Consider the following 27,414-nt stretch of genomic DNA (forward strand, 5'->3'; position numbering starts at 1 on the left):
TTTCTCTTCTCTCCCTCCTGCATTCTCTTTCTCTCTCTCTCTCTCTTTCCTCTTTTCTCTTCTCTCCCTCCTGCATTCTCTTTCTCTCTCTCTCTTTCCTCTTTTCTCTTCTCTCCCTCCTGCATTCTCTTTCTCTCTCTCTCTTTCCTCTTTTCTCTTCTCTCCCTCCTGCATTCTCTTTCTCTCTCTCTCTTTCCTCTTTTCTCTTCTCTCCCTCCTGCATTCTCTTTCTCTCTCTCTCTTTCTCTGTGATGGAAGCTAAGCGAAGCCAGTCTATCAGCAGCTGTGTCCACCTTTATGAGGCTCTGCCTGCTACTAAAAGTGTTCCTATGCTGCTTCACACTGTGAGCTCTTTCCTGCCTGGTCTTTCCTCCTCTTCTGGTAACTCTTGCTCTCACAGGCTTTCAGGTAAAGTGTTCTGAGAGCTGTCTGTGTGGTGTCCTCCCACCTTCACCCTGTCTGTGTGGTGTCCTCTCACCTTCACCCTGTCTGTGTGGTGTCCTCTCACCTTCACCCTGTCTGTGTGGTGTCCTCCCACCTTCACCCTGTCTGTGTGGTGTCCTCTCACCTTCACCCTGTCTGTGTGGTGTCCTCTCACCTTCACCCTGTCTGTGTGGTGTCCTCCCACCTTCGCCCTGTCTGTGTGGTGTCCTCCCACCTTCGCCCTGTCTGTGTGGTGTCCTCCCACCTTCGCCCTGTCTGTGTGGTGTCCTCCCACCTTCGCCCTGTCTGTGTGGTGTCCTCCCACCTTCGCCCTGTCTGTGTGGTGTCCTCCCACCTTCGCCCTGTCTGTGTGGTGTCCTCCCACCTTCGCCCTGTCTGTGTGGTGTCCTCCCACCTTCGCCCTGTCTGTGTGGTGTCCTCCCACCTTCGCCCTGTCTGTGTGGTGTCCTCCCACCTTCGCCCTGTCTGTGTGGTGTCCTCCCACCTTCGCCCTGTCTGTGTGGTGTCCTCCCACCTTCACCTGTCTGTGTGGTGTCCTCCCACCTTCCTGTCTGTGTGGTGTCCTCCCACCTTCACCCTGTCTGTGTGGTGTCCTCCCACCTTCACCCTGTCTGTGTGGTGTCCTCCCACCTTCACCCTGTCTGTGTGGTGTCCTCCCACCTTCACCCTGTCTGTGTGGTGTCCTCCCACCTTCACCCTGTCTGTGTGGTGTCCTCCCACCTTCACCCTGTCTGTGTGGTGTCCTCCCACCTTCACCCTGTCTGTGTGGTGTCCTCCCACCTTCACCCTGTCTGTGTGGTGTCCTCCCACCTTCACCCTGTCTGTGTGGTGTCCTCTCACCTTCACCCTGTCTGTGTGGTGTCCTCTCACCTTGCCCCTGTCTGTGTGGTGTCCTCCCACCTTCACCCTGTCTGTGTGGTGTCCTCCCACCTTCACCCTGTCTGTGTGGTGTCCTCCCACCTTCACCCTGTCTGTGTGGTGTCCTCTCACCTTCACCCTGTCTGTGTGGTGTCCTCTCACCTTCACCCTGTCTGTGTGGTGTCCTCTCACCTTCACCCTGTCTGTGTGGTGTCCTCTCACCTTCACCCTGTCTGTGTGGTGTCCTCTCACCTTCACCCTGTCTGTGTGGTGTCCTCTCACCCCCTGTCTGTGTGGTGTCCTCCCACCTTCGCCCTGTCTGTGTGGTGTCCTCCCACCTTCGCCCTGTCTGTGTGGTGTCCTCCCACCTTCGCCCTGTCTGTGTGGTGTCCTCCCACCTTCACCCTGTCTGTGTGGTGTCCTCCCACCTTCACCCTGTCTGTGTGGTGTCCTCCCACCTTCACCCTGTCTGTGTGGTGTCCTCTCACCTTCAACCTGTCTGTGTGGTGTCGTCCCACCTTCGCCCTGTCTGTGGTGTCCTCCCACCTTCGCCCTGTCTGTGTGGTGTCCTCTCACCTTCACCCTGTCTGTGTGGTGTCCTCTCACATTGCCCCTGTCTGTGTGGTGTCCTCTCACCTTGCCCCTGTCTGTGTGGTGTCCTCCCACCTTCGCCCTGTCTGTGTGGTGTCCTCCCACCTTCGCCCTGTCTGTGTGGTGTCGTCCCACCTTCGCCCTGTCTGTGGTGTCCTCCCACCTTCGCCCTGTCTGTGTGGTGTCGTCCCACCTTCGCCCTGTCTGTGGTGTCCTCGCACCTTCGCCCTGTCTGTGTGGTGTCCTCCCACCTTCGCCCTGTTTGTGTGGTGTCCTCGCACCTTTGCCCTGTTTGTGTGGTGTCCTCCCACCTTCACCCTGTCTGTGTGGTGTCCTCCCACCTTCACCCTGTCTGTGTGGTGTCCTCCCACCTTCACCCTGTCTGTGTGGTGTCCTCCCACCTTCACCCTGTCTGTGTGGTGTCCTCCCACCTTCACCCTGTCTGTGTGGTGTCCTCCCACCTTCACCCTGTCTGTGTGGTGTCCTCTCACCTTCACCCTGTCTGTGTGGTGTCCTCCCACCTTCACCCTGTCTGTGTGGTGTCCTCTCACCTTCCCCCTGTCTGTGTGGTGTCCTCCCACCTTCACCCTGTCTGTGTGGTGTCCTCCCACCTTCACCCTGTCTGTGTGGTGTCCTCCCACCTTCACCCTGTCTGTGTGGTGTCCTCTCACCTTCACCCTGTCTGTGTGGTGTCTGTGTGGTGTCCTCTCACCTTCACCCTGTCTGTGTGGTGTCCTCTCACCTTCACCCTGTCTGTGTGGTGTCCTCTCACCTTGCCCCTGTCTGTGTGGTGTCCTCCCACCTTCGCCCTGTCTGTGTGGTGTCCTCCCACCTTCACCCTGTCTGTGTGGTGTCCTCCCACCTTCACCCTGTCTGTGTGGTGTCCTCCCACCTTCACCCTGTCTGTGTGGTGTCCTCCCACCTTCACCCTGTCTGTGTGGTGTCCTCCCACCTTCACCCTGTCTGTGTGGTGTCCTCTCACCTTCAACCTGTCTGTGTGGTGTCCTCTCACCTTCGCCCTGTCTGTGTGGTGTCGTCCCACCTTCGCCCTGTCTGTGGTGTCCTCCCACCTTCGCCCTGTCTGTGTGGTGTCCTCTCACCTTCACCCTGTCTGTGTGGTGTCCTCTCACATTGCCCCTGTCTGTGTGGTGTCCTCTCACCTTGCCCCTGTCTGTGTGGTGTCCTCCCACCTTCGCCCTGTCTGTGTGGTGTTCTCCCACCTTCGCCCTGTCTGTGTGGTGTCGTCCCACCTTCGCCCTGTCTGTGGTGTCCTCCCACCTTCGCCCTGTCTGTGTGGTGTCGTCCCACCTTCGCCCTGTCTGTGGTGTCCTCGCACCTTCGCCCTGTCTGTGTGGTGTCCTCCCACCTTCGCCCTGTTTGTGTGGTGTCCTCCCACCTTCGCCCTGTTTGTGTGGTGTCCTCGCACCTTTGCCCTGTTTGTGTGGTGTCCTCCCACCTTCGCCCTGTCTGTGTGGTGGCCTCCCACCTTCGCCCTGTCTGTGTGGTGGCCTCCCACCTTCGCCCTGTCTGTGTGGTGTCCTCCCACCTTCGCCCTGTCTGTGTGGTGGCCTCCCACCTTCGCCCTGTCTGTGTGGTGGCCTCCCACCTTCGCCCTGTCTGTGTGGTGGCCTCCCACCTTCGCCCTGTCTGTGTGGTGGCCTCCCACCTTCGCCCTGTCTGTGTGGTGTCCTCCCACCTTCGCCCTGTCTGTGTGGTGTCCTCCCACCTTCGCCCTGTCTGTGTGGTGGCCTCCCACCTTCGCCCTGTCTGTGTGGTGGCCTCCCACCTTCGCCCTGTCTGTGTGGTGGCCTCCCACCTTCGCCCTGTCTGTCTTTCACTATTTATATGCTGTCTCCAATTCCACTGTCAATGGAGTAGAAAGCCACGTTGTTTTTCACAGCTACTTACTAACATTTGGTTTGAAGTGGATAGAAAGTAAAAAGGATGACTGTCTAAAGAATATTCTATGCTAGTCTGTTCTAATGTATGTTTTAATGTTTCGAACTATATGTTCCTTTCCCATCTCACTATGTAGCTAAAGCAATGTAATCATTTTAAATTGCCAAAATGCTGTGTGATAGAAAATGATCAGGTGTAGTGTGTATGAGATGAGCCTTACCTGATGCATTGCTCTAACACTCTGTCACCCCTGGTCGTGGTGCTCAGACGTGGAGGAGGGCCAGCTGTCTGAGTGTGGGGGAGACGGAGACCTGGAGTCTGGTGACAGCCCTCTACCACGCAGCAGCAGCACCTCCGACATCACACAGCAACTGTCTGACACCTTCCCAGGTAGGGATACAACAATGGGTGCGCAAACACACACAGCATGAGGGCATGTTCTAAAATAGGGCCTTTTAGTTGGCCTGGAGGAGCTATTTAGAATCTTGTTAGGGATTAGGTTCCGCTGGCGGGACCAAATCAGCGGAAATTTCAGAGCGCCACCTATAGTTTTCGATAAAAATCAAACTTTCATTAAAACACACATGCAAGGTACTGAATTAAAGCTACACTCGTTGTGAATCTAGCCACCAAGTCAGATTTGTAAAATGCTTTTCGGCGAAAGCATGAGGAGCTATTATCTGATAGCATGCACCCCCCAGAATACCAGACCTTCACCTAAACAACAGATTTTGCGGTAGCCGGCGCTACCCAAAACGCAGAAATAAAATATAAAACATTCATTACCTTTGACGAGCTTCTTTCTTGGCACTCCTATATATCCCATAAGCATCACAATTGGGTCTTTTTCCCGATTAAATCTGTCATTGTATAGCCAAAATGTAGTTTTCCTTAGACCGGTCTGATCCAGGAATATTCAATTTTACAAGATGCAACGTCACTTTTTAAAATTACAAAAGTTGCCTATAAACTTTTACAAATCACTTCAAACGACTTTTCTAAACCAACTTTAGGTATTAATAAACGTTAATAATCTATTAAATTGATCACAGGGCGATCTGTATTCGATAGCAGCAAGTCTTGAAATCATTGTCCATTGTTTTCAATTTCACAACATCCTGTGGTGAGCCTAAAACAGGAATGGCCAAAACGTCATATAACCAAGGATAAAGCAATCTGGAAATGCCAGTACTGGCGACATCGTGTGGAAGCTGTAGGCGTTTACAGGGCATCCTCATTTATTTTCTGTCGCCTTAGACAATATATTGACTGGCGGATTTATATATTTTTTTGTTTTTGGTGAACAGTTTTTTGAGGGATTTTTACTCCTAAACACGTTATGTTATAGCCACAGACACGATTTAACCAGTTTTAGAGACTTCAGAGTGTTTTCTATACATACTTATCATATGCATATACTATATTCCTGGCATGAGTAGCAGGACTTTGAAATGTTGCGCAATTTTTAACAAAAAGCTGCGAAAATTCGAATCATCCCTAACAGGTTTTTAACAATGTATCCATCCATACAGTGATTTATGTGCGTTGAAGCCTACGGGCTAAAACTCATATTTCTGATCCTGCATCTAGAGATGTAGGGATGAGACGAGAAACATATTTATGACCAGAGTAGACTGGCTGTCTGCTATGTGTGTGTGTCCAGTATGATGACAGACACTGTGTGACTTCCAGGCCAGAAGAGAGCGTACTCCCCCAACAACTCCTGTGTCTCCGATGGCAAGACGTCAGAAGGGAGGAGAGACGGCGACCCACCCTTGGTGAGTCACACACCTGATGCAAAATCAATGACCCTCTCGCTTTGAATAAGTATTTCTGCAGGGCATCTGTTGCAGTCTGATAGAGGCACCTCTGAAACACCCACTGATGACTTCTCCCTCTGTGCTCCCAGATTCTGATCCGGCGGAGCAGCAGTCCAGCTGAGCTGGACTACCCTGTAGAGGGACACAGCACATACACAAGGCTCCAGCTCCGGGAGAAAAGTGAGAATTTACAGCCGTCTTTCACCCGTCTCACACTTTGTCTCAGAACTATAACATTGACCTCTCTCTCCTTCGCTCGTCAGGTGAGAGTGTGAGCAGCGAGACGTCCAACGGCTACCTGAACGACGCTGACAGCAGCCTGCTGACCTGGCAGGCGTTTGAGGAGGAGGCAGACTTCCATTCAGCCCAGATAGGGGTCAAAGCAGACACAGAGAGCCAGAGGAACCTGCTGCTCAGCCACAATGAGGCCCTTGCAGGTACTGGACTGGATTGGACTGGACAGGGGGGTGCAGGGGTGGCTTCAGGTCTGGGTAAGGTTTCTGGGGGGATTGATGGAGGTTAATGAGGCTTGGCGGGGATTGGTTTATATTGAATGAACACTGTAAACTCAGGTCCAGTAAATTGGTATTCTGTGAGTTTGTATAAATTGTCACGTTCACCTGAGGTGTGTGTCTGCCTGTGGGTGGTGATGGGATTTATCTCAGAGTAGCCTGACCTTTCAGAGGATTAGAATAGTCTTCATAGCCAGCCTCTGTCTGGGAGAAGGTGATCCGCTCTACAGTACAGTATCTTCTGGGGGACCACCCCACCTCATCTGTGCTCCTAAATTGATTCAATGTAAATTCACAGCCTCTGTCCTCCTATCCCTGTGCTCCCTCAAGCTCCACTGTCTCCTCGTTGTCCCCTTGTCTTGTTTTAGGTCCCGAGTGTGCCCTCTCTCCCCACTCCACACCACTGTCTCAGCACCAGCACCCCCCCGCCTCGCCAGCTTTGCTCGTGCACCCTGAGTGCCGGGACTGCCCCCAGCTCCTAGAGGACACCATGCATCAGTCTGTGTTACACATGCCTCAGGACCTGGGTACTGCTACTGTCCCTACTATCTCCCCTAAACACCCTCTTTTAGCCTGCCCTGCCCATCACCCTCTGTGTTCCACTGTTTATCCTATACCCAATCCACACACCCCCATTCCACCCATCATCTGTTCAGCCGTTTGTGACTCTGATAACTGGGCAAAATCGATCTCTGTGTTGAATCACCCCATTGTCCGAGGTGTGGACAGGCCTAGAGTTGTAGTGTTTTACAATCGAGTTTATACAGTAGTAAATCAGAGTTTTCTCACTCTCTTTCTCTCGCCCTCTCTGGCCTTGTAGACAGCAGTGAGTGTCTGACTGATGATGTCAGCATCATTGCAGGCGGGAGCCTAACAGGCTGGCACGCTGACTCAGCCTTTGTGCTCTGGAGGAGGATTCTGGGTATCCTGGGGGATGTCAACAGCATCCGCTGCCCCAGGATCCACGCCAAGGTGTTCAGTTACCTCTACGACCTGTGGCACAAATTGGCTAAGGTAAGCCCAGCCTCCAAACACGCTCATCGGCCCAGATGACATGTCATCTATTCAGTCATCGACAGTGGCTTGCGAAAGTATTCACCCCCCTTGGCATTTTTCCTATTTTGTTGCCTTACTTTTTGGTGGTGGGGGTTGTATCATTTGATTTACACAACATGCCTACCACTTTGAAGATGCAAAATATTTTTGGGGAAACAAACAAGAAATAAGACACAAAAAACAGAACTTGAGCGTGCATAACTATTCACCACCCCAAAGTCAATACTTTGTTGAGCCACCTTTTGCAGCAGCAGCTACAGCTGCAAGTCTCTAGGGGTATGTCTCTATAAGCTTGGCACATCTAGTCACTGGGATTTTTGCCCATTCTTCAAGGCAAAACTGCTCCAGCTCCTTCAAGTTGGATGGATTCTGCTGGTGTACAGCTATCTTTAAGTCATACCACTGATTCTCAATTGGATTGAGGTCTGGGCTTTGACTAGGCCATTCCAAGACATTTAAATGTTTCCCCTTAAACCACTCAAGTGTTGCTTTAGCAGTATGTCATTGTCCTGCTGGAAGGTGAACCTCCGTCCCACTCTCAAATCTCTGGGAGACTGAAACAGGTTTCCCTCAAGAATTATTTTGTATTTAGCACCATCCATCATTCATTCAATTCTGACCAGTTTCCCAGCCCCTGCCAATGGAAAAACATCCCCACAGCATGATGCTGCCACCACCATGCTTCACTGGTGTTCAGTTTGCGCCAGACATAGCGTTTTCCTTGATGGTCAAAGATATCATTTTTAGTCTCATCTGACCAGAGTATCTTCCATATGTTTGCCTTTTGGTGGGCGGCCCTCTCTTGGCAGGTTTGTTGTGGTGCCATTTTCTTTCCATTTTTTAATAATCGATGAATGGTGCTCCATGGGATGTTCAAAGTTTCGGATATTTTTTTATAACCCAACCCTGATCTCTACTTCTCCACAACATTGTCCCTGACTTGTTTGGAGAGCGCCATAGTGCCGCTTGCTTGGTGGTGACCCTTGCTTAGTGGTGTTGCAGACTCTGGGGCCTTTCAGAACAGGTGAATATATATATATATATATATATATATATATATATATATATATAGTCACATGATCACAGTAGATATATATATATATATATACTGAGATCATGTGACACTTAGATTGCACACAGGTGAACTTTATTTAACTAATTATTTGACTTCTGAAGGTAATTGGTTGCACCAGATCTTATTTAGGGGCTTCATAGCAAAGGGGGTGAATACACTTTTCCGTTTAAATTATTATTTTTTAAACAAGTTCTTTTTTTCATTTCACTTCACCAATTTGGACTATTTTGTGTATGTCCATTACATGAAATCCAAATCCAAACCCATTTAAATTACAGATTGTAAACGTAACAAAATAGGAAAAATGCCAAAGGGGGTGAATACTTTCGCAAGGCACTGCATTCTGTAGATTTTAAATCAAGCTAATGCAGTTATGCACTAATTGCAGATCCGGGACAACCTGGGCATCAGTGTGGATAACCAGTCATCTCCTCCCCGCCCTGTCTTCATCCCTCCTCTCAGAATGCTGGCCTCCTGGCTCTTCAAGGTGAGTCAGCTGCTCAGAAGTCCACTGTATCTACACACATCACCTAACTATCAAAGACATGAATGTGGCTCTCCCTCTCGCCTCTTTTCTCCCTCCCCCCTCTCCCCCACAGGCCACCATGCTGCCATCAGAGTTCAAGATGGGGAAGCTGCAGGCCTATAAACTAATCTGTGAGATGATGACTAAGAACCAGGACGTGCTGCCCAACAGTGACTTCCTGGTCCATCTCTACCAAGTCATGCACAAGGGCTTCACCAGCGAGGACCAGGTAACACATGGACATTTTTGTCAGACACTGTTAGTTTTATACTAAGTAGGTTTCGGCTAATAATACATCTATTCAGTATGAGGGGTCCATGTGAGACAGGTATGGCCAAGAGGAAGCCTGACGAAGATCCACAGGGGTCGAAACATTGCCTCTCCTGTTTTCATGTGCTATTCTATGTACCCTGTACTGTAAATTTGGAAACAACTTGATGTAGATTCCTGTAACTAAGGCCAGAAGAGGGAGCCATTATCAAACACAAGAGAATGGGACCGCTCTGGGAGTACAGCTTGGGACTGTTGCATTCTGTGGCTGTAGTTTCACTCATAAAAAGTACGATTGCAAAAAAAAGTGGGGAGGTCTCAAGTTTTTACTGATAAGTGGGACCAAATGACAGGTCAAGAGGGATGGTCCTGATTTCATATACAAAGGAAAGGCCCTCCTGATTGCCAGTCATATGAATATTTTTTTTTATGTAACCTTTATTTAACTAGGCAAGTCAGTTAAGAACAAATACTTATTTACAATGACGGCCTACCGGGGAACTGTAGGTTGGGCAGAATGACAGATTTTTTTCCTTGTCAGCTCAGGGATTTGATCCAGCAACCTTTTGGTTACTGGCCCAACGCTCGAACCACTAGGCTACCTGCTGGTTACTGGCCCAACGCTCTAACCACTAGGCTACCTGCTGGTTACTGGCCCAACGCTCTAACCACTAGGCTACCTGCTGGTTACTGGCCCAACGCTCTAACCACTAGGCTACCTGCTGGTTACTGGCCCAACGCTCTAACCACTAGGCTACCTGCTGGTTACTGGCCCAACGCTCTAACCACTAGGCTACCTGCTGGTTACTGGCCCAACGCTCTAACCACTAGGCTACCTGCTGGTTACTGGCCCAACGCTCTAACCACTAGGCTACCTGCTGGTTACTGGCCCAACGCTCTAACCACTAGGCTACCTGCTGGTTACTGGCCCAACGCTCTAACCACTAGGCTACCTGCTGGTTACTGGCCCAACGCTCTAACCACTAGGCTACCTGCTGGTTACTGGCCCAACGCTCTAACCACTAGGCTACCTGCTGGTTACTGGCCCAACGCTCTAACCACTAGGCTACCTGCTGGTTACTGGCCCAACGCTCTAACCACTAGGCTACCTGCTGGTTACTGGCCCAACGCTCTAACCACTAGGCTACCTGCTGGTTACTGGCCCAACGCTCTAACCACTAGGCTACCTGCTAGTTACTGGCCCAGCGCTCTAACCACTAGGCTACCTGCTGGTTACTGGCCCAACGCTCTAACCACTAGGCTACCTGCTGGTTACTGGCCCAACGCTCTAACCACTAGGCTACCTGCTGGTTACTGGCCCAACGCTCTAACCACTAGGCTACCTGCTGGTTACTGGCCCAACGCTCTAACCACTAGGCTACCTGCTGGTTACTGGCCCAACGCTCTAACCACTAGGCTACCTGCTGGTTACTGGCCCAACGCTCTAACCACTAGGCTACCTGCTGGTTACTGGCCCAACGCTCTAACCACTAGGCTACCTGCTGGTTACTGGCCCAATTTCTAACCACTAGGCTACCTGCTGGTTACTGGCCCAACGCTCTAACCACTAGGCTACCTGCTGGTTACTGGCCCAACGCTCTAACCACTAGGCTACCTGCTGGTTACTGGCCCAACGCTCTAACCACTAGGCTACCTGCTGGTTACTGGCCCAACGCTCTAACCACTAGGCTACCTGCTGGTTACTGGCCCAACGCTCTAACCACTAGGCTACCTGCTGGTTACTGGCCCAACGCTCTAACCACTAGGCTACCTGCTGGTTACTGGCCCAACGCTCTAACCACTAGGCTACCTGCTGGTTACTGGCCCAACGCTCTAACCACTAGGCTACCTGCTGGTTACTGGCCCAACGCTCTAACCACTAGGCTACCTGCTGGTTACTGGCCCAACGCTCTAACCACTAGGCTACCTGCTGGTTACTGGCCCAACGCTCTAACCACTAGGCTACCTGCTGGTTACTGGCCCAACGCTCTAACCACTAGGCTACCTGCTGGTTACTGGCCCAACGCTCTAACCACTAGGCTACCTGCTGGTTACTGGCCCAACGCTCTAACCACTAGGCTACCTGCTGGTTACTGGCCCAACGCTCTAACCACTAGGCTACCTGCTGGTTACTGGCCCAACGCTCTAACCACTAGGCTACCTGCTGGTTACTGGCCCAACGCTCTAACCACTAGGCTACCTGCTGGTTACTGGCCCAACGCTCTAACCACTAGGCTACCTGCTGGTTACTGGCCCAACGCTCTAACCACTAGGCTACCTGCTGGTTACTGGCCCAACGCTCTAACCACTAGGCTACCTGCAGGGGTTAACCACTGCTCCCCAACGCTCTAACCACTAGGCTACCTGCTGGTTACTGGCCCAACGCTCTAACCACTAGGCTACCTGCTGGTTACTGGCCCAACGCTCTAACCACTAGGCTACCTGCTGGTTACTGGCCCAACGCTCTAACCACTAGGCTACCTGCTGGTTACTAGCCCAACGCTCTAACCACTAGGCTACCTGCTGGTTACTGGCCCAACGCTCTAACCACTAGGCTACCTGCTGGTTACTGGCCCAACGCTCTAACCACTAGGCTACCTGCTGGTTACTGGCCCAACGCTCTAACCACTAGGCTACCTGCTGGTTACTGGCCCAACGCTCTAACCACTAGGCTACCTGCTTATTTACTGGGCAAGCTCTAACCACTAGGCTACCTGCTGGTTACTGGCCCAACGCTCTAACCACTAGGCTACCTGCTGGTTACTGGCCCAACGCTCTAACCACTAGGCTACCTGCTGGTTACTGGCCCAACGCTCTAACCACTAGGCTACCTGCTGGTTACTGGCCCAACGCTCTAACCACTAGGCTACCTGCTGGTTACTGGCCCAACGCTCTAACCACTAGGCTACCTGCTGGTTACTGGCCCAACGCTCTAACCACTAGGCTACCTGCTGGTTACTGGCCCAACGCTCTAACCACTAGGCTACCCTGGGCTCTAACCACTAGGCTACCTGCTGGGCCCAACGCTCTAACCACTAGGCTACCTGCTGGTTACTGGCCCAACGCTCTAACCACTAGGCTACCTGCTGGTTACTGGCCCAACGCTCTAACCACTAGGCTACCTGCTGGTTACTGGCCCAACGCTCTAACCACTAGGCTACCTGCTGGTTACTGGCCCAACGCTCTAACCACTAGGCTACCTGCTGGTTACTGGCCCAACGCTCTAACCACTAGGCTACCTGCTGGTTACTGGCCCAACGCTCTAACCACTAGGCTACCTGCTGGTTACTGGCCCAACGCTCTAACCACTAGGCTACCTGCTGGTTACTGGCCCAACGCTCTAACCACTAGGCTACCTGCTGGTTACTGGCCCAACGCTCTAACCACTAGGCTACCTGCTGGTTACTGGCCCAACGCTCTAACCACTAGGCTACCTGCTGGTTACTGGCCCAACGCTCTAACCACTAGGCTACCTGCTGGTTACTGGCCCAACGCTCTAACCACTAGGCTACCTGCTGGTTACTGGCCCAACGCTCTAACCACTAGGCTACCTGCTGGTTACTGGCCCAACGCTCTAACCACTAGGCTACCTGCTGGTTACTGGCCCAACGCTCTAACCACTAGGCTACCTGCTGGTTACTGGCCCAACGCTCTAACCACTAGGCTACCTGCTGGTTACTGGCCCAACGCTCTAACCACTAGGCTACCTGCTGGTTACTGGCCCAACGCTCTAACCACTAGGCTACCTGCTGGTTACTGGCCCAACGCTCTAACCACTAGGCTACCTGCTGGTTACTGGCCCAACGCTCTAACCACTAGGCTACCTGCTGGTTACTGGCCCAACGCTCTAACCACTAGGCTACCTGCTGCCCCGTTCAAAAGTTTGGAGTCACATAGAAATGTCTTTGTTTTTTAAAGAATAGCACATTTTTTGTCGATTTTAAAATAACATCAAATTTATCTGAATTACAGTGTAGCCAAATTACTATTGTAGCTGGAAACGGTTGATTTTTAATGGAATATCTACATAGGCGTACAGAGGCCCATTATCAACAACCATCACTCCTGTGTTCCAATGGAACGTTGTGTTAGCTAATCCAAGATAATCATTTTAAAACTAATTGATCATTAGAAAACCTGTTTGCAATTATGTTAGCACAGCTGCAAACTGTTGTTCTGATTACAAAAGCAATAAAACTGGCTTTTAGACTAGTTGAGTATCTGGATCATCAGCATTTGTGGGTTCAATTACAGGCTCAAAATAGCCAGAAACAAATAACTTTCTTCTGAAACTCGTCAGTCTATTCTTGTTCTGAGAGGTGAAGGCTATACCATGCGAGAAATTGGCAAGAAACTGAATATCTCATACAACGCTGTGTACTACTCCCTTCACAATACAATGCAGACTGGCTCTAACCATGAAAGAAACAGGAGTGGGTGGCCCTGGTGCACAACTAATCAAGAGGACAAGTACATTAGAGTGTCTAGTTTGAGAAACAGACGACTCACAAGTCCTCAACTGGCAGCTTCATTAAATAGTACCCGCCAAACACCAGTCTCAAAGTCAACAGTGAAGAGGCGACTCCGGGATGCCGGCCTTCTAGGCAGAGTTCCTCTGTCCAGTGTCTGTTCTTTTGCCCATCTTAATCTTTTATTTTTATTGGCCAGTCTGAGATATTTCTTTGCAACTCTGCCTATAAGTCCACCTCCTCTTCACTGTTGACGTTGAGACTGGTGTTTTAAGGGTACTATTTAATGAAGCTGAAGGGCAGGTTTAAGCTACGGACAACGAACACAATTGCTTTTTATGGCAATTTGAATGCATAGAGATACCGTGACGAGACCCTGAGGCCCATTGTCGTGCCATTCATCCGCCGCCATTACCTCATGTTTTAGCAAGATAATGCACGGCCCCATGTCGCAAGGATCTGTACACAATTCCTGGAACCTGAAAATGTCCCAGTTCTTCCATAGCCTGCAATGTCACCCATTGAGCATGTTTGAGATGCTCTGGATCGACGTGTACAACAGCGTATCCAGCAACTTGGCACAGCCATTGAAGAGGAGTGGGACAGCATTCAACAGGCCACAATCAACAGCCTGATCACCTCCATGATGAAGGAGATGTGTCACGCTGCATGAGGCAGGTGGTGGTCACACCAGATACAGACTATTTATTGATCCAAGCCCCTTCCTTTTTTTAAGGTGTCTGTATTCCCAGTCATGTGAAATCCATAGATTAGGGCCTAATTTATTTATTTCACGTGACTGATTTCATTAAATGAACTGTAACTCAGTAAAATCTTTGAAATTGTTGCGTGTTGCGTTTGTACTTTTGTTCATTATAAAACATTTGAAAAGTAAATAAACATTTTAATATAAAAAATTTAAAAATAGGTTAGTCCCCCAAATGTGGGGGAGTGTAGATGGGTTACAAAACCACTAGATGGGGCTATAGCCAAAGGCTTCTCAGCTTTGTTGCATTGTCCTTTCGATACAAGAGCAGCATGTCATGTTCTTGTCATGTGTTGACATAGGTCCTGCTGATGATGACATTGCTTATGCATTAGCTTTACCCCTTTCACTTGGTCTGGACGAGCTAAGGTAAATGTGAGGAATGTTGATGAAGCTGGTGATGTAATATATTGTGCGTAGGTAAGAGTCATCTGGGTTCACGCCAGTGTAGTCTTGCGTTTTTCTAGGCCTCTGCTCAGCTGTCAGCTGGATCTCTCCAGACCTCTTGCTCTGCCTCCTGCCAGCCGGTGGGGATGAGGACACACTGTTTTAGCATGTTGTCTCCGCTCACTCCAGCATGGTCCTCCTCTATCCAACCACACCCTGCCGCCTGCCTGGTTAGCTGGCTGGCTGCTCTAAAAACAGGAGAGGGAGTGAGTTGGAAAGAGATTGGGGGGGGGGGACTGTAAATAAATTATTTCGTTTTTTTCCCTCTGCCCACGGGTTTATATTGCTCCTTGGCAGCACGACAAGCTTATTAGAATGTTTTCCATGTCGTTAAGTAATGTTTGAGCTCCTGCCGTGTATTTGTGATTAATTATGGACTGACTTCTGTCGTGCTCCATTAGTGACACGTTGACCGGGGCCAGAGATGACCGGGAGGGAGAGACTGGGGAGGAAGGGGAGCTCACGGGGAATGCGTTGGAGAGAAATGAGGGGGCCGGCCAGGAGGGACAGGGTGGCATTCTCCAGCTTTTGTTGTGCCTAAATATAATATGGGGCCTGGGCCGCCAGTGCTGAGCTGGCTGGGCGCTGGAGCGTGTTCAAATTGCCCGGAGAAAGAGTCCTCACGCCACACAATGGAGGGACAGCCCAGCCGCACGCCTGCTTTACATAACAATGTGCCTCTTACTCCATCCCCCCCTTCCTTCTTCCTCTATCCAACCTCCCCTGCAGTATCCCTCCCAAATCCCTGTATCCCTCCCTGTTCTTCTCTCTTTAGTCTTCTCTGTCCCACTCAAATTCTCCCTTTATATTTTCCCCATTTCTTTGTATTTTAATAGTCTGTCTCGTCTTGAAATGTTCAACAATAACAAAATATTCTGATTATACAATATTTAAGCACTGCACATGTTTGCAAATATAACATGACAGGGTTTTTTCACTAAAAAGGAGGGGCTATGAAGGAGGGTACATCCTCTCCTGGCTGCCAATGTCACTGGTAGTGTCCAGTCTCTCTCTCGCGCGCGCAGTCTACCGAGTCTGCAGTAGCATTACCTTGGCCTTTGCACAATGGCAGTAATCTATTTAATAAGAGTGCTGTTCAGCCTACTGAAAAGTTGTTGCTTGTGCATTAAATGTGCCTTCTAGGGTTGTGTGAGCCCGTCATTAAATATCTCTCTAACACCTGCTCTCCCTGTGCAAAACCATCAGTTTCTTTTCCCCCCTCAATTCATCAGTGAAACAGGGATTGTTTCATCTGTGTAACGGCTGCCTGTGGAGAGAGAGGGAAATGTGACAGTTGAGTTGTGCTGCGGTTCAAAAACCAGCGGTTTAGTTGATGATTAAACCCTCCAAAAGCACCTCTCCACCTTGACATAGCCATACAGATCGGCACTACCTATTAACATGCCTGGACTGGGAAAACCCCATTTTTACAAACTCCTTCTGTGATAAGAACTGATAGTAGTGTTATGATGTCACTAATGACTAGTAAATGGGGAAATATTTCATTCCATGTAAGAAATGTGGGTTGTGTGCCTACCAAACACGGCAGAATGAAAGGGTTAAGAAGCCTCCTGTCAGGCTTGTATTAATGCACCTTTTGTTGAACAGAGCAGAGCAGGCCAATCCTACTGCCAACCCTCAGCCCCAGCGCACGCAGCAGTGCTCAAATCTCTACTACCACACACTCCTTTCACATCCAGCTCCCTCTACTTACAGGCAGAATGGAAATACTTTGTAGGTTTATTGCTTCCCCTAAAATGCTAACTTCAGGCGATCAGCCGACATTACGCCTCTCAGAGGTCAATTACGGCAGAAATGAGGTTGAAATGGGCCACCAAACCCAACACTGCCGCATCGCTATGTTTTGACTGGTTCCTTATTGCCTATGTTTTTCTATTCCTATTTTGTTTCCCCACTCTGTGTCTACAAAGGCTTCATTTGAGGGGATTCATGTTGGGAGGGGTTGGGGAGGAGTGTGTCGGGTGTTTGCTGAGGTGTACTGGGGTTTAGGACTCCGTGAGACACAAGGCCTCTGTTTGAACCACCTGATTTACACACTTTTCAGCTATCCTAAAGGCAGGTGTTCCTGGCCTGGACCTTGGCTGTGTACACACACACACACACACACACACACACACACACACACACACACACACACACACACACACACACACACACACACACACACAGTTAAGCAAACAATCCCCCCCTTATGTAGTTCTATTACATTCTTATCTCAATTATTTCAGTTCACTCCTGGCATTTAAGGCAATGTGAGGTCTTCCACTGCAACCTATTTCAGTTCTTTATTAGACACAGTACTTTATTAATATACCCAATGCATGTTTTCAGTGTACTGTACTTTACTAGCAAACAGGGTAATGAGATGACGGTCGACCAATATTATTGTGAAGTGGTACATTCTGCCCACGTATACTTAAATCCCTCTTCAATACTTATTTAATACTGTGTGTGTGGTACTTTTGTTCCACCATTCCCCTTCCCTTGTGCTGTGTGATCAACCCATCTGCTGCCTCTTTCTTCCCCTCCCTTTTTCTCCATCCCTCATTCACACTCTCATTTAGTTTTTTGTAAGATATGGACTGTGAAATGCTGTGCTCTCCTGAGTGCACTGTTGTCATATTTGTAGCAATTTGGCATGCACTACTATGCTATCATTATTTTCCAGAGCTCAGTGTCTGTCCATTCCCCAAAATACACCCATCACAATATCAGGAATACATGCCACCTGCTTGCAAAAGATATGGCTCTATGTTTATGTAATGCTCATTCAATCCATCCATTGACCTAACCACCATGACCATCTGTGTTTGTGTTCCCTCTCAGGACGTTCTAAACACAGTGATCCGTTCCTGTTCCCCACGCTTCTTCTACCTGGGCCTGCCTGGCTTCACTATGCTGGTGGGAGACTTCATCACCGCTGCAGCACGCATCCTCAGCCACGACACCGCCGAGGTACACAGACACGCACACAGACACACAGGCAGGCTTACATCAAAGGTGGTGCAATATGTATTCAAATGTATTTAGGATCGTTAAACATATTCTGCTATACTTCATTTAGAAGAATGTACTACACAGTATTCAACTCCATGGAAACAACATATTCAGTGAGTTAAAGGACATAATGCTGCCACTCCTGGGGGCTTTTCTCCTGGAGGCTTTTCCTTCAAGAGAAATGTTTCATGCAACATAATCAGAGTTCTGTAGTGATGAGACAATGAATGTGTTATTTTCATCTGAAAGGCTCCGAGGATTGACGCACAGACTGTCCTTGGGTCGCTGGTCTGTTTTCCCAACATCTACCTGCAGATTCCTCTACTGCAGACTGTTCCTGGAACTGATAACATCGTCGTCGGGAACGAGGACATTAAGGTATTCAGAGTTCTTACATTTACTTTGTCCTTTCAGTAAATACTCAGACAGCAAACTACTAAAAACATTCTGTAGGAGTTAGAGTTCAAGTATCTTGATGAATAAAATGGACATTTTGGATGGTAGATGAAGTGGATTGTTCATCATCATATATTCTCTGCCCTCTCCTTTCAGGACTATCTGGTCAACATCTTACTGAAGACGGCACGGAATGAACCCTGTGAGGCAGCCAGGTATGAAAGGGATGGGGATACAGAAGAAAGGTACAGTCGTGTGGAGGGAATGGGATTGATTGGATTCATGTTCAAATTTCAGAGAAATAGTATAATGAAATAAAAGATTTGATGAATTTGTGTAATGTAAGAAGAAAATGGAAAGGGGGTAATGCAACTTCAGAGATACAACACGAGTAAGAATGTAATTGTTCCCCTAGCGTGCATCAGTATTCTCTCACTGGTCTCCTGTGTGTTCTAGGTGTATAGCTGTGTGTAGTCTGGGCCTGTGGGTATGTGAGGAACTGATGCAGAATAATATTCACCACCAGGTCAAGGATGCCATCAATGTACTGGGCGTAACACTAAAGGTGAGTGTGTTTATGCATCAGCGTCTATGTGAGTGACAAGGTGCTCAGTTGAGTGACTCCTGTACAGTATGTTTTTGAAGACCTCTGCTCCCCTGTCTATCAGTGGATAGATGCAGAGAGAACCAGTGTTTCCTGAGGGTGGGAAAAGAGCATGTGGTGTAATTTCCAGACCACTCGCTCTCAGTGGATGCAGGCCAATTTAAGCATTTAAGTTTCTTGCTAGTGCAATACCCCTCTAATGGAGCAGTATTCACTGCCCTGCCCAACCTGACGCACACATCCGGCTGGCCCAAAATAAAGGGGATGAGTGGGTGAATGGGGGGAGGGGTGCTTTTCTGAAAGCAGGTGCTGAATTCTCTGGATCTGTCTTTGTTTTGGGCCATTTTTGCAATCCTGCATTGTCTGCTCTTGTTACATGACAATAAGCAGTCTGATAGAAAACAGGGGACATTCTATTTCTGTGCCTTGAATTCCAGATCCCCTTTTTAACAACACAACTGGGTCTGCCAATCGGTCCATAAACTTTAGTTTGAAAGAAAGTTTTTTGCAGAACCAAGACATTTTCATGCCTTTTTCTGTTATGCCAGAGTCCCCATAATAGTTTTATACAATTACTCATCCTACTACGTTGTTGACTTCCCAGAACACCTTGAACCCTGATCTCTCGTGTACTGTCCACTCTCTCTCGCGCGCTCTCAATTAAATTCAATTCAAGGAGTTTCATTGGCATTGGAAACATAAACTCAGCAAAAAAATAAACCTTTTTCAGGACCCTGTCTTTCAAAGATAATTATTAAAAATCCATATAACTTCACAGATCTTCATTGTAAAGGGTTTAAACACTGTTTCCCATGCTTGTTCAATGAACCATAAATAATTTATGAACATGCACCTGTGGAACGGTCGTTAAGACACTAACAGCTTACAGACGGTAGGCAATTAAGGTCACAGTTGTGAAAACTAAGGACACTAAAGAGGTATTTCTACTGACTGAAAAACACCAAAAAGAAAGATGCTCAGGGTCCCTGCTCATCTGTGTGAACGTGCCTTAGGCATGTTGCAAGGAGGCATGAGGACTGCAGATGTGGCCAGGGCAATAAATTCCAATGTCCGTACTGTGAGACGCCTAAGACAGCGCTACATGGAGACAGGACGGACAGCTGATCGTCCTCGCAGTGGCAGACCACGTGTAACAACACCTGCACAGGATCGGTAGATCCGAATATCACACCTGCAGAACAGGTACAGGATGGCAACAACAACTGCCTGAGTTACACCAGGAACTTACAATCCCTCCATCAGTGCTCAGACTGTCCGCAATAGACTGTCCGCATCCTAGAGAGAGGATGGACTGAGGGCTGTAGGCCTGTTGTCCTCACCAGACATCACCGGCAACGTCGCCTATGGGCACAAACCCACCGTCGCTGGACCAGACAGGACTGGCAAAAAGTGCTCTTCACTGATGAGTTGTGGTTTTGTCTCACCAGGGGTGATGGTCGGATTCACGTTTACCGTCAAAGGAATGAGCGTTACACCGAGGACTGTACTCTGGAGTGGGATCAATTTGGAGGTGGAGGGTCCGTCATGGTCTGGGGGCGGTGTGTCACAGCATCATCGGACTGAGCTTGTTGGCATTGCAGGCAATCTTAACGTTGTGTGTTACAGGGAAGACAGCCTCCTCCCTCATGTGGTACCCTTCCTGCAGGCTCATTCATCCTGACATGACCCTCCAGCATGACAATGCCACCAGCCATACTGCTCGTTCTGTGCGCGATTTCCTGCAAGACCGGAATGTCAGTGTTCTACCATGGCCAACGAAGAGCCCGGATCTCAATCCCATTGAGCATGTCTGGGACCTGTTGGATCGGTGGGTGAGGGCTAGGGCCATTCCCCCCAGAAATGTCTGGGAACTTGCAGGTGCCTTGGTGGATGAGTGGGGTAACATCTCACAGCAAGAACTGGTAAGTCTGGTGCAGTCCATGAGGAGGAGATGCACTGCAGTACTTAATGCAGCTGGTGGCCACACCAGACACTGACTGCTGCTTTTGATTTTGACCCCCCCTTTGATTCAGGGACACATTATTCAATTTCTGTTAGTCACATGTGTGTGAACTTGTTCAGTTTATGTCTAAGTTGTTGAATCTTGTTATGTTCATACAAGTATTTACACATGTTAAGTTTGCTGAAAATAAACACAGTTGACAGTGAGAGGACATTTATTTTTTTGCTGAGTTTGTTAACATTGCCAAAGCAAGTGAAGTAGATAATAATGTATGTATGTAACGATGTGCAAATGGTTAAAGTACAAAAGGGAAAATAAATAAACATAAATATGGATTGTATTTACAATGGTGTTTGTTCTTCACTAGTTGCCCTTTTCTTGTGGCAACAGGTCACAAATCTTGCTGCTATGTTGGCACGCTGTGTGGTATTTCACCCAGTAGATATGGGAGTTTATCAAAATCCGGTTTGTTTTCGAATTCTTTGTGGACCTGTGTAATCTGAGGAAATTATGTATCTCTGATATGATCATACATTTGGCAGGAGATTAGGAAGTGCAGCTCAGTTTTCACCTCATTTTGTGGGCAGTGTGCACATTGACTGTCTTCTCTTGAGAGCCAGGTCTGCCTACGGCGGCCTTTCTCAATAGCAAGGCTATGCTCATGGAGTCTGTACATAGTCAAAGCTTTCCTTAAGTTTGGGTCAGTCACAGTGGTCATGTATTCTGCCACTGTGTACTCTGGTTAGGGCTAAATAGCATTCTAGTTTGCTCTGTTTTTTGTTAATTACTTGACACATTGAAAATAATTCTCTTTTTGTTTTCTCATGATTTGGTTGGGTCTAATTGTGTTTCTGTCCTGGGGTTCTGTGGGGTGTGTTTGTGAACAGAGCCTCAGGACCTGCTTCCACAACAAAGCCATCTCTTCTCCAGGTTCATCTCTCTGTATGTGATGGCTTTGTTATGGAACGTTGGGGAATCGCTTCATTTTAGGTTGTACAATTTAACATCTATTTTCTGGATTTTGATAATTAGCGGGTCTCTCTCTCTCGCTTGTCAGTTTGGGAACAAGGCTGTGGCTCATGTAGCCTGTGACCTGTTCCAGCTCCTCATCTCTCACTGGGAACACCTCCAGAGGCTAGAGCGCTCTCTCCCAAAGAAAATCATTGAGGTAGGATGACACGGCTCCCCTCAGCTCACCTAACCATCTCCTTTAATCAGACATGCTATCCTCTTTCACTCGAGAAATATATAGAATCAACATGTCCCCTTATTTTTGTCCCATGCAGATCTTTGTGGCTACTATAGCATTTCTGTTGCCGAGCGCAGAGCACTCGGCAGTGGAGGCTGACAAAAAGGTACGGGGAAATTCTAAAGGGCCCTTTTTTTCATAGAGGTAGCAAGTGCATTTGCACAGGAATCTTGTTCTATCTGGGCTCTATTTGTGTCTTTTCTCCAGCTCTCTCTCTCTTTTTCTCCCTCCAGCCCTCCCTCTCTGTGCCTCCCTCCAGCTCTCTCTCTTTTTCTCCCTCCAGCCCTCCCTCTCTGTCCCTTCCTCCAGCTCTCTCTCTCTTTGTAAGTCGCTCTGGATAAGAGCGTCTGCTAAATGACTTAAATGTAAATGTAAATGTTTTTCTCCCTCCAGCCCTCCCTCTCTGTCCCTCCCTCCAGCCCTCCCTCTCTGTCCCTCCCTCCAGCCCTCCCTCTCTGTCCCTATCTCACTCCCTCCCTCTCTGTCCTCCCTCCAGCCCTCCCTCTCTGTCCCTCCCTCCAGCCCTCCCTCTCTGTCCCTACCTCACTCCCTCCCTCTCTGTCCCTCCCTCCAGCCCTCCCTCTCTGTCCCTCCCTCCAGCCCTCCCTCTCTGTCCCTCCCTCCAGCCCTCCCTCTCTGTCCCTACCTCACGCCCTCCCTCTCTGTCCCCCTCCAGCCCTCCCTCTCTGTCCCTCCCTCCAGCCCTCCCTCTCTGTCCCTACCTCCCTCCCTCCCTCTCTGTCCCTCCCTCCAGCCCTCCCTCTCTGTCCCTCCCTCCAGCCCTCCCTCTCTGTCCCTCCCTCCAGCCCTCCCTCTCTGTCCCTCCCTCCAGCCCTCCCTCTCTGTCCCTCCCTCCAGCCCTCCCTCTCTGTCCCTCCCTCCAGCCCTCCCTCTCTGTCCCTACCTCACTCCCTCCCTCTCTGTCCCTCCCTCCAGCCCTCCCTCTCTGTCCCTCCCTCCAGCCCTCCCTCTCTGTCCCTACCTCACTCACTCCCTCTCTGTCCCTCCCTCCAGCCCTCCCTCTCTGTCCCTCCCTCCAGCCCTCCCTCTCTGTCCCTCCCTCCAGCCCTCCCTCTCTGTCCCTACCTCCAGCCCTCCCTCTCTGTCCCTCCCTCCAGCCCTCCCTCTCTGTCCCTCCCTCCAGCCCTCCTCTCTGTCCCTCCCTCCAGCCCTCCCTCTCTGTCCCTCCCTCCAGCCCTCCTCTCTGTCCCTCCCTCCAGCCCTCCCTCTCTGTCCCTACCTCCAGCTCCCTCCCTCTCTGTCCCTCCCTCCAGCCCTCCCCTCTCTGTCCCTCCCTCCAGCCCTCCCTCTCTGTCCCTCCCTCCAGCCCTCCCTCTCTGTCCCTACCTCACTCCCTCCCTCTCTGTCCCTCCCTCCAGCCCTCCCTCTCTGTCCCTCCCTCCAGCCCTCCCTCTCTGTCCCTACCTCACTCCCTCCCTCATCCCCCTCCTTAGCTGTTTTATTGATTATCTTTGCGTACAGTAGGCTTCATTGTGTGTGGAGGGTTCTGGGCTAATGGATAAGGCCTCTCCTCTCTTTGTATGACTCAGCTAATGGTGTCTCTGCTGCTGTGCCTGCTGGACTGGTGTATGGCCATGCCCCTGAGTATGCTGCTGGAGCCCATCACCATGCCCGTGCTGGAAGACTCCACATCCCACAAGGCCCCTCTGCTCGACTACATCTACAGGGTGGGTAACAGAGAGAGAATAGAGTACTTTGTCTTACTTCCACCACAGCCCTATTCAGATGTCCTATTCAACATTTATAGTTTGTTGTATGACGCCTTGGAAATTAATTTTCCAATTTTTGTTTCCAGTTTCTACTGTTATGTGAGAATGCCCACCTAACCACCCCACCTGTTTGCTAATACACGTGTAATAATCAAAAACATTCATTTATAACAGGTTTAGTTTTTTCTCGTCTTTTTATTTTGACCGATTGGGGGATATGAAACCTTATTTAGAGATTTAAATGCTGGGGAAGAGGCTGCGCATCAGGCTAAATGAATGAGGTGATATTCATTGGAGGTTTGACAGATGTAGTCAAACGAACACAATCCTTTATATGGATGTCATCCCTGATAAGAAATGGTCAAATTATTTAGATGTTTCGTTGTCCTCGTAATAAGCCTGGAACTACAAGTCTGTCTAGATTTTAATTGAATATTTCTTCAAATGACAGAGACCGCAGCTGCTGTCTAGGAATTCAATGTTATTTGTTGATCAATTGTGCACATAACAGTAAAGTTTATAAAGCTATTCAATACTCATTCTTTTCAGCTTGGTCACTAATTTACATAGCAGTAAACCTCACAAAATGAATAAAGCAATTTGTCTTGTTTATGCATATTTTATTCTGCTTCACTTCTGGATTTGTATCAGATGTTTCCCTGAACAAATCAATGAGCAGATTACACTCAAGTGAGCCATTCATACAATGACGAAGAAAGATGGGACATTTCTGCATCTCTGCTGAGGATTTGAACTTTTTGGTGTTTGTGTCTAACAGCACGAGGCTGGTCTGTGTAAAAGGCATGATTGCTCTGGACCTTATTGGTTCACTGGAGCTCCACTCCGGCTCCTCCATCTGCTCTCTGCCTCAGCAGCTGCACCCTCCCCTCGCTGTGCGTACGCGTGCGTGAGTGGTCTATTTGCTTGTGTGTGTTTTTGTGCGTCTGTGAGCGAGTGTGCCTCTGTGCACATCTGCACGTATCCATGTTTGTTCGGGTGTGTGTTACCTTCCTGGAACTGTTGCTATGTGAGGTGCAGCCACTTAGTTGTCAAGCAAGCCAAAGATGTTTTTTCTCCTCCACAGAGGAACCACTTTGGGGCTTTGGTGTGGCAGCTGGTTGGTTCTGGCCTTTTCACCATAAACTCTAATCCCCCTCCCCCCCCCAATGCCCAGAGGACTGTTAGGCATAATAATCCACATACTGTCTGCATTTCCCCACACAATACTGTTTCAGATGACAGAACCTGCGCCTCTCCTCTGAGCCTCAGCCAAGTGTGTATGTGTGTGTGTTGAATGGGATTAGCCATTCATTTACATGGACCAGCCTCCACAAAGGGTTTAACAAGTCCACCCACTCAGTGTAAGAGGCCCCACAGTTTGCTATTGTCTGATATGTCAGGCGTAGCTTCCAAGCACTTCTCTGCTTACAGCACACAGGTGTGTGTGTGTGTGTGTGTGTGTGTGTGTGTGTGTGTGTGTGTGTGTGTGTGTGTGTGTGTGTGTGTGTGTGTGTGTGTGTGTGTGTGTGTGTGTGTGTGTGTGTGTGTGTGTGTGTGTGTGTGTGTGTGGCAACATGAGCAGGGGGATAAAATCTTAATTAAATCAAACAGAGTAAACCTGTCCAATCAGTGTAATCAACTGACCCAGTGGGTCTTATCTAGTCCTGCCAACCCAACGGACTGATGGCGTGCCATCTGTTATGCAGATCGATACACTCATCACAGGAGAAATGGATTAGTGGCAATAAAGAGCTTCTCTTCTCTTAGATGGCCGTCTCACCATGACAAACAGACCGTATATTCCTCCTCCGTATGTTCCTGAACCATTCGAAGTGCAATAAGCAAAGCCTCACTGATTATCTTCCATACTTGCAACCTCTGCATTCGAGAACTGTATAATTTTCCTCTTACTTAGTAACTTACTTAGTCACTTCACCTGCGTTTCAGATACTGTAAGATCAGTTTTCAGCTATTCAGTGGCTCCCGCTGTTGGTCAATGCCTCCACTGTCGCATGCTTTAATCTCAGGCAGACTGGGTAGAGTGTCTGTTTGAGTGTGTGATGTACCTCATTTATGAGTCCCATGTGCTCGTTGATGCTGTGCAGCCAGCCATGCAAAGGAACAGTAGCAGTGACTTGTATCCAAGGTTACCGCCACATGCAAGATTACCACATTACCACTGTCTTTCTCTTGTAGTTGCTTTAACCCACTAGGTGTTGACTCCTATCTTCAATCCTGTTCGGTAGGTGCTTCACTGTTGTGTCTCTGGCTCCAACCTGCACACCCAGCAGAGTCACTACCTCCTGAGCCTGTCTGACCTCTCCACTGACTACGACCCCTTCCTCATGCTGGGCCAGGTCAAAAATTCTGAGCCCCCGCCCTCACACACTGCTGCAGACTTTGGCAACCTGCTCACCGTTGCCGAAGGTAAGTAGACCTGAGACCTGACAACTGTCACTGCCCTCACCACTGTCACCAACACAGCAGGAGACAGGATGGGCAGATGAGACGCCACCCATTTAGTACCTGCTGTGTAGGAGATTGTTCTAGGGCTGACAGAGAAATTAAAGGAGGGCTGTGTACGTTTGTGTCTTTGTGCGTTAGAGACTGTGTGTTTGAGCGTTAGAGACGGTGTGTTTGAGCGTTAGAGACGGTGTGTTTGAGCGTTAGAGACGGTGTGTTTGAGCGTTAGAGACGGTGTGTTTGAGCGTTAGAGACGGTGTGTTTGAGCGTTAGAGATTATGTGTTTGAGCGTTAGAGACGGTGTGTTTGAGCGTTAGAGACGGTGTGTTTGAGCGTTAGAGACGGTGTGTTTGAGCGTTAGAGTCGGTGTGTTTGAGCGTTAGAGATTATGTGTTTGAGCGTTAGAGACGGTGTGTTTGAGCGTTAGAGACGGTGTGTTTGAGCGTTAGAGACGGTGTGTTTGTGCGTTAGAGACGGTGCGTTTGAGCGTTAGAGACGGTGCGTTTGAGCGTTAGAGACGGTGTGTTTGTGCGTTAGAGACGGTGTGTTTGTGCGTTAGAGACGGTGTGTTTGAGCGTTAGAGACGGTGTGTTTGAGCGTTAGAGACGGTGTGTTTGTGCGTTAGAGACGGTGTGTTTGTGCGTTAGAGATGGTGCGTGAGAAGCGGTGCGTTTGAGCGTTAGAGACGGTGCGTTTGTACGTTAGAGACGGTGCGTTTGTGCGTTAGAGACGGTGCGTTTGTGCGTTAGAGACGGTGCGTTTCAGCGTGAGAGACGGTGCGTTTCAGCGTTAATGACGGTGCGTTTGAGCGTGAGAAGCGGTGCGTTTGAGCGTTAGAGACGGTGCGTTAGAGACGGTGCGTTTGTGCGTTAGAGACGGTGCGTTTGTGCGTTAGAGACGGTGCGTTTGTGCGTTAGAGACGGTGCGTTTGTGCTTTAGAGACGGTGCGTTTGTACGTTAGAGACGGTGCGTTTGTGCGTTAGAGACGGTGCGTTTGTGCGTTAGAGACGGTGCGTTTGTGCGTTAGAGACGGTGCGTTTGTGCGTTAGAGACGGTGCGTTTGTGCGTTAGAGACGGTGCGTTTGAGCGTTAGAGACGGTGCGTTTGTGCGTTAGAGACGGTGCGTTTGTGCGTTAGAGACGGTGCGTTTGAGCGTTAGAGACGGTGCGTTTGAGCGTTAGAGACGGTGCGTTTGAGCGTTAGAGACGGTGCGTTTGAGCGTTAGAGACGGTGCGTTTGTATGCGTTAGAGACGGTGC

General features: G+C 49.3%; 1 protein-coding gene and 1 long non-coding RNA gene across 2 annotated transcripts in view; one reads left to right on the forward strand and one right to left on the reverse strand.

Annotated features, from left to right (window-relative positions):
• The window catches only part of LOC118362157 (ral GTPase-activating protein subunit alpha-2-like), a 224,811-nt gene that overhangs the window by 110,424 nt on the left and 86,973 nt on the right, over positions 1-27,414 (forward strand). The window contains exons 17-32 of the mRNA XM_052486145.1: positions 4,060-4,182; positions 5,485-5,570; positions 5,702-5,792; positions 5,876-6,049; positions 6,493-6,651; positions 6,945-7,138; positions 8,644-8,742; positions 8,855-9,010; positions 17,581-17,709; positions 18,001-18,129; positions 18,304-18,362; positions 18,604-18,712; positions 21,772-21,882; positions 22,001-22,069; positions 23,514-23,651; positions 25,940-26,120. Coding sequence (XP_052342105.1) covers positions 4,060-4,182; positions 5,485-5,570; positions 5,702-5,792; positions 5,876-6,049; positions 6,493-6,651; positions 6,945-7,138; positions 8,644-8,742; positions 8,855-9,010; positions 17,581-17,709; positions 18,001-18,129; positions 18,304-18,362; positions 18,604-18,712; positions 21,772-21,882; positions 22,001-22,069; positions 23,514-23,651; positions 25,940-26,120 — 2,007 coding nt within the window. The remainder of the gene's footprint in view (positions 1-4,059; positions 4,183-5,484; positions 5,571-5,701; positions 5,793-5,875; positions 6,050-6,492; positions 6,652-6,944; positions 7,139-8,643; positions 8,743-8,854; positions 9,011-17,580; positions 17,710-18,000; positions 18,130-18,303; positions 18,363-18,603; positions 18,713-21,771; positions 21,883-22,000; positions 22,070-23,513; positions 23,652-25,939; positions 26,121-27,414) is intronic.
• Positions 1,027-3,019, reverse strand: LOC127913619 (uncharacterized). Its single transcript, XR_008086190.1, has 3 exons — positions 2,994-3,019; positions 2,606-2,695; positions 1,027-1,554 (listed from the first exon to the last, which is right to left on the reverse strand). It is a non-coding gene; the product is annotated as an uncharacterized LOC127913619 (long non-coding RNA).

This window comes from Oncorhynchus keta, chromosome 29 (genome assembly GCF_023373465.1).
Source record: "Oncorhynchus keta strain PuntledgeMale-10-30-2019 chromosome 29, Oket_V2, whole genome shotgun sequence".
NCBI classification, from domain to species: domain Eukaryota; kingdom Metazoa; phylum Chordata; class Actinopteri; order Salmoniformes; family Salmonidae; genus Oncorhynchus; species Oncorhynchus keta.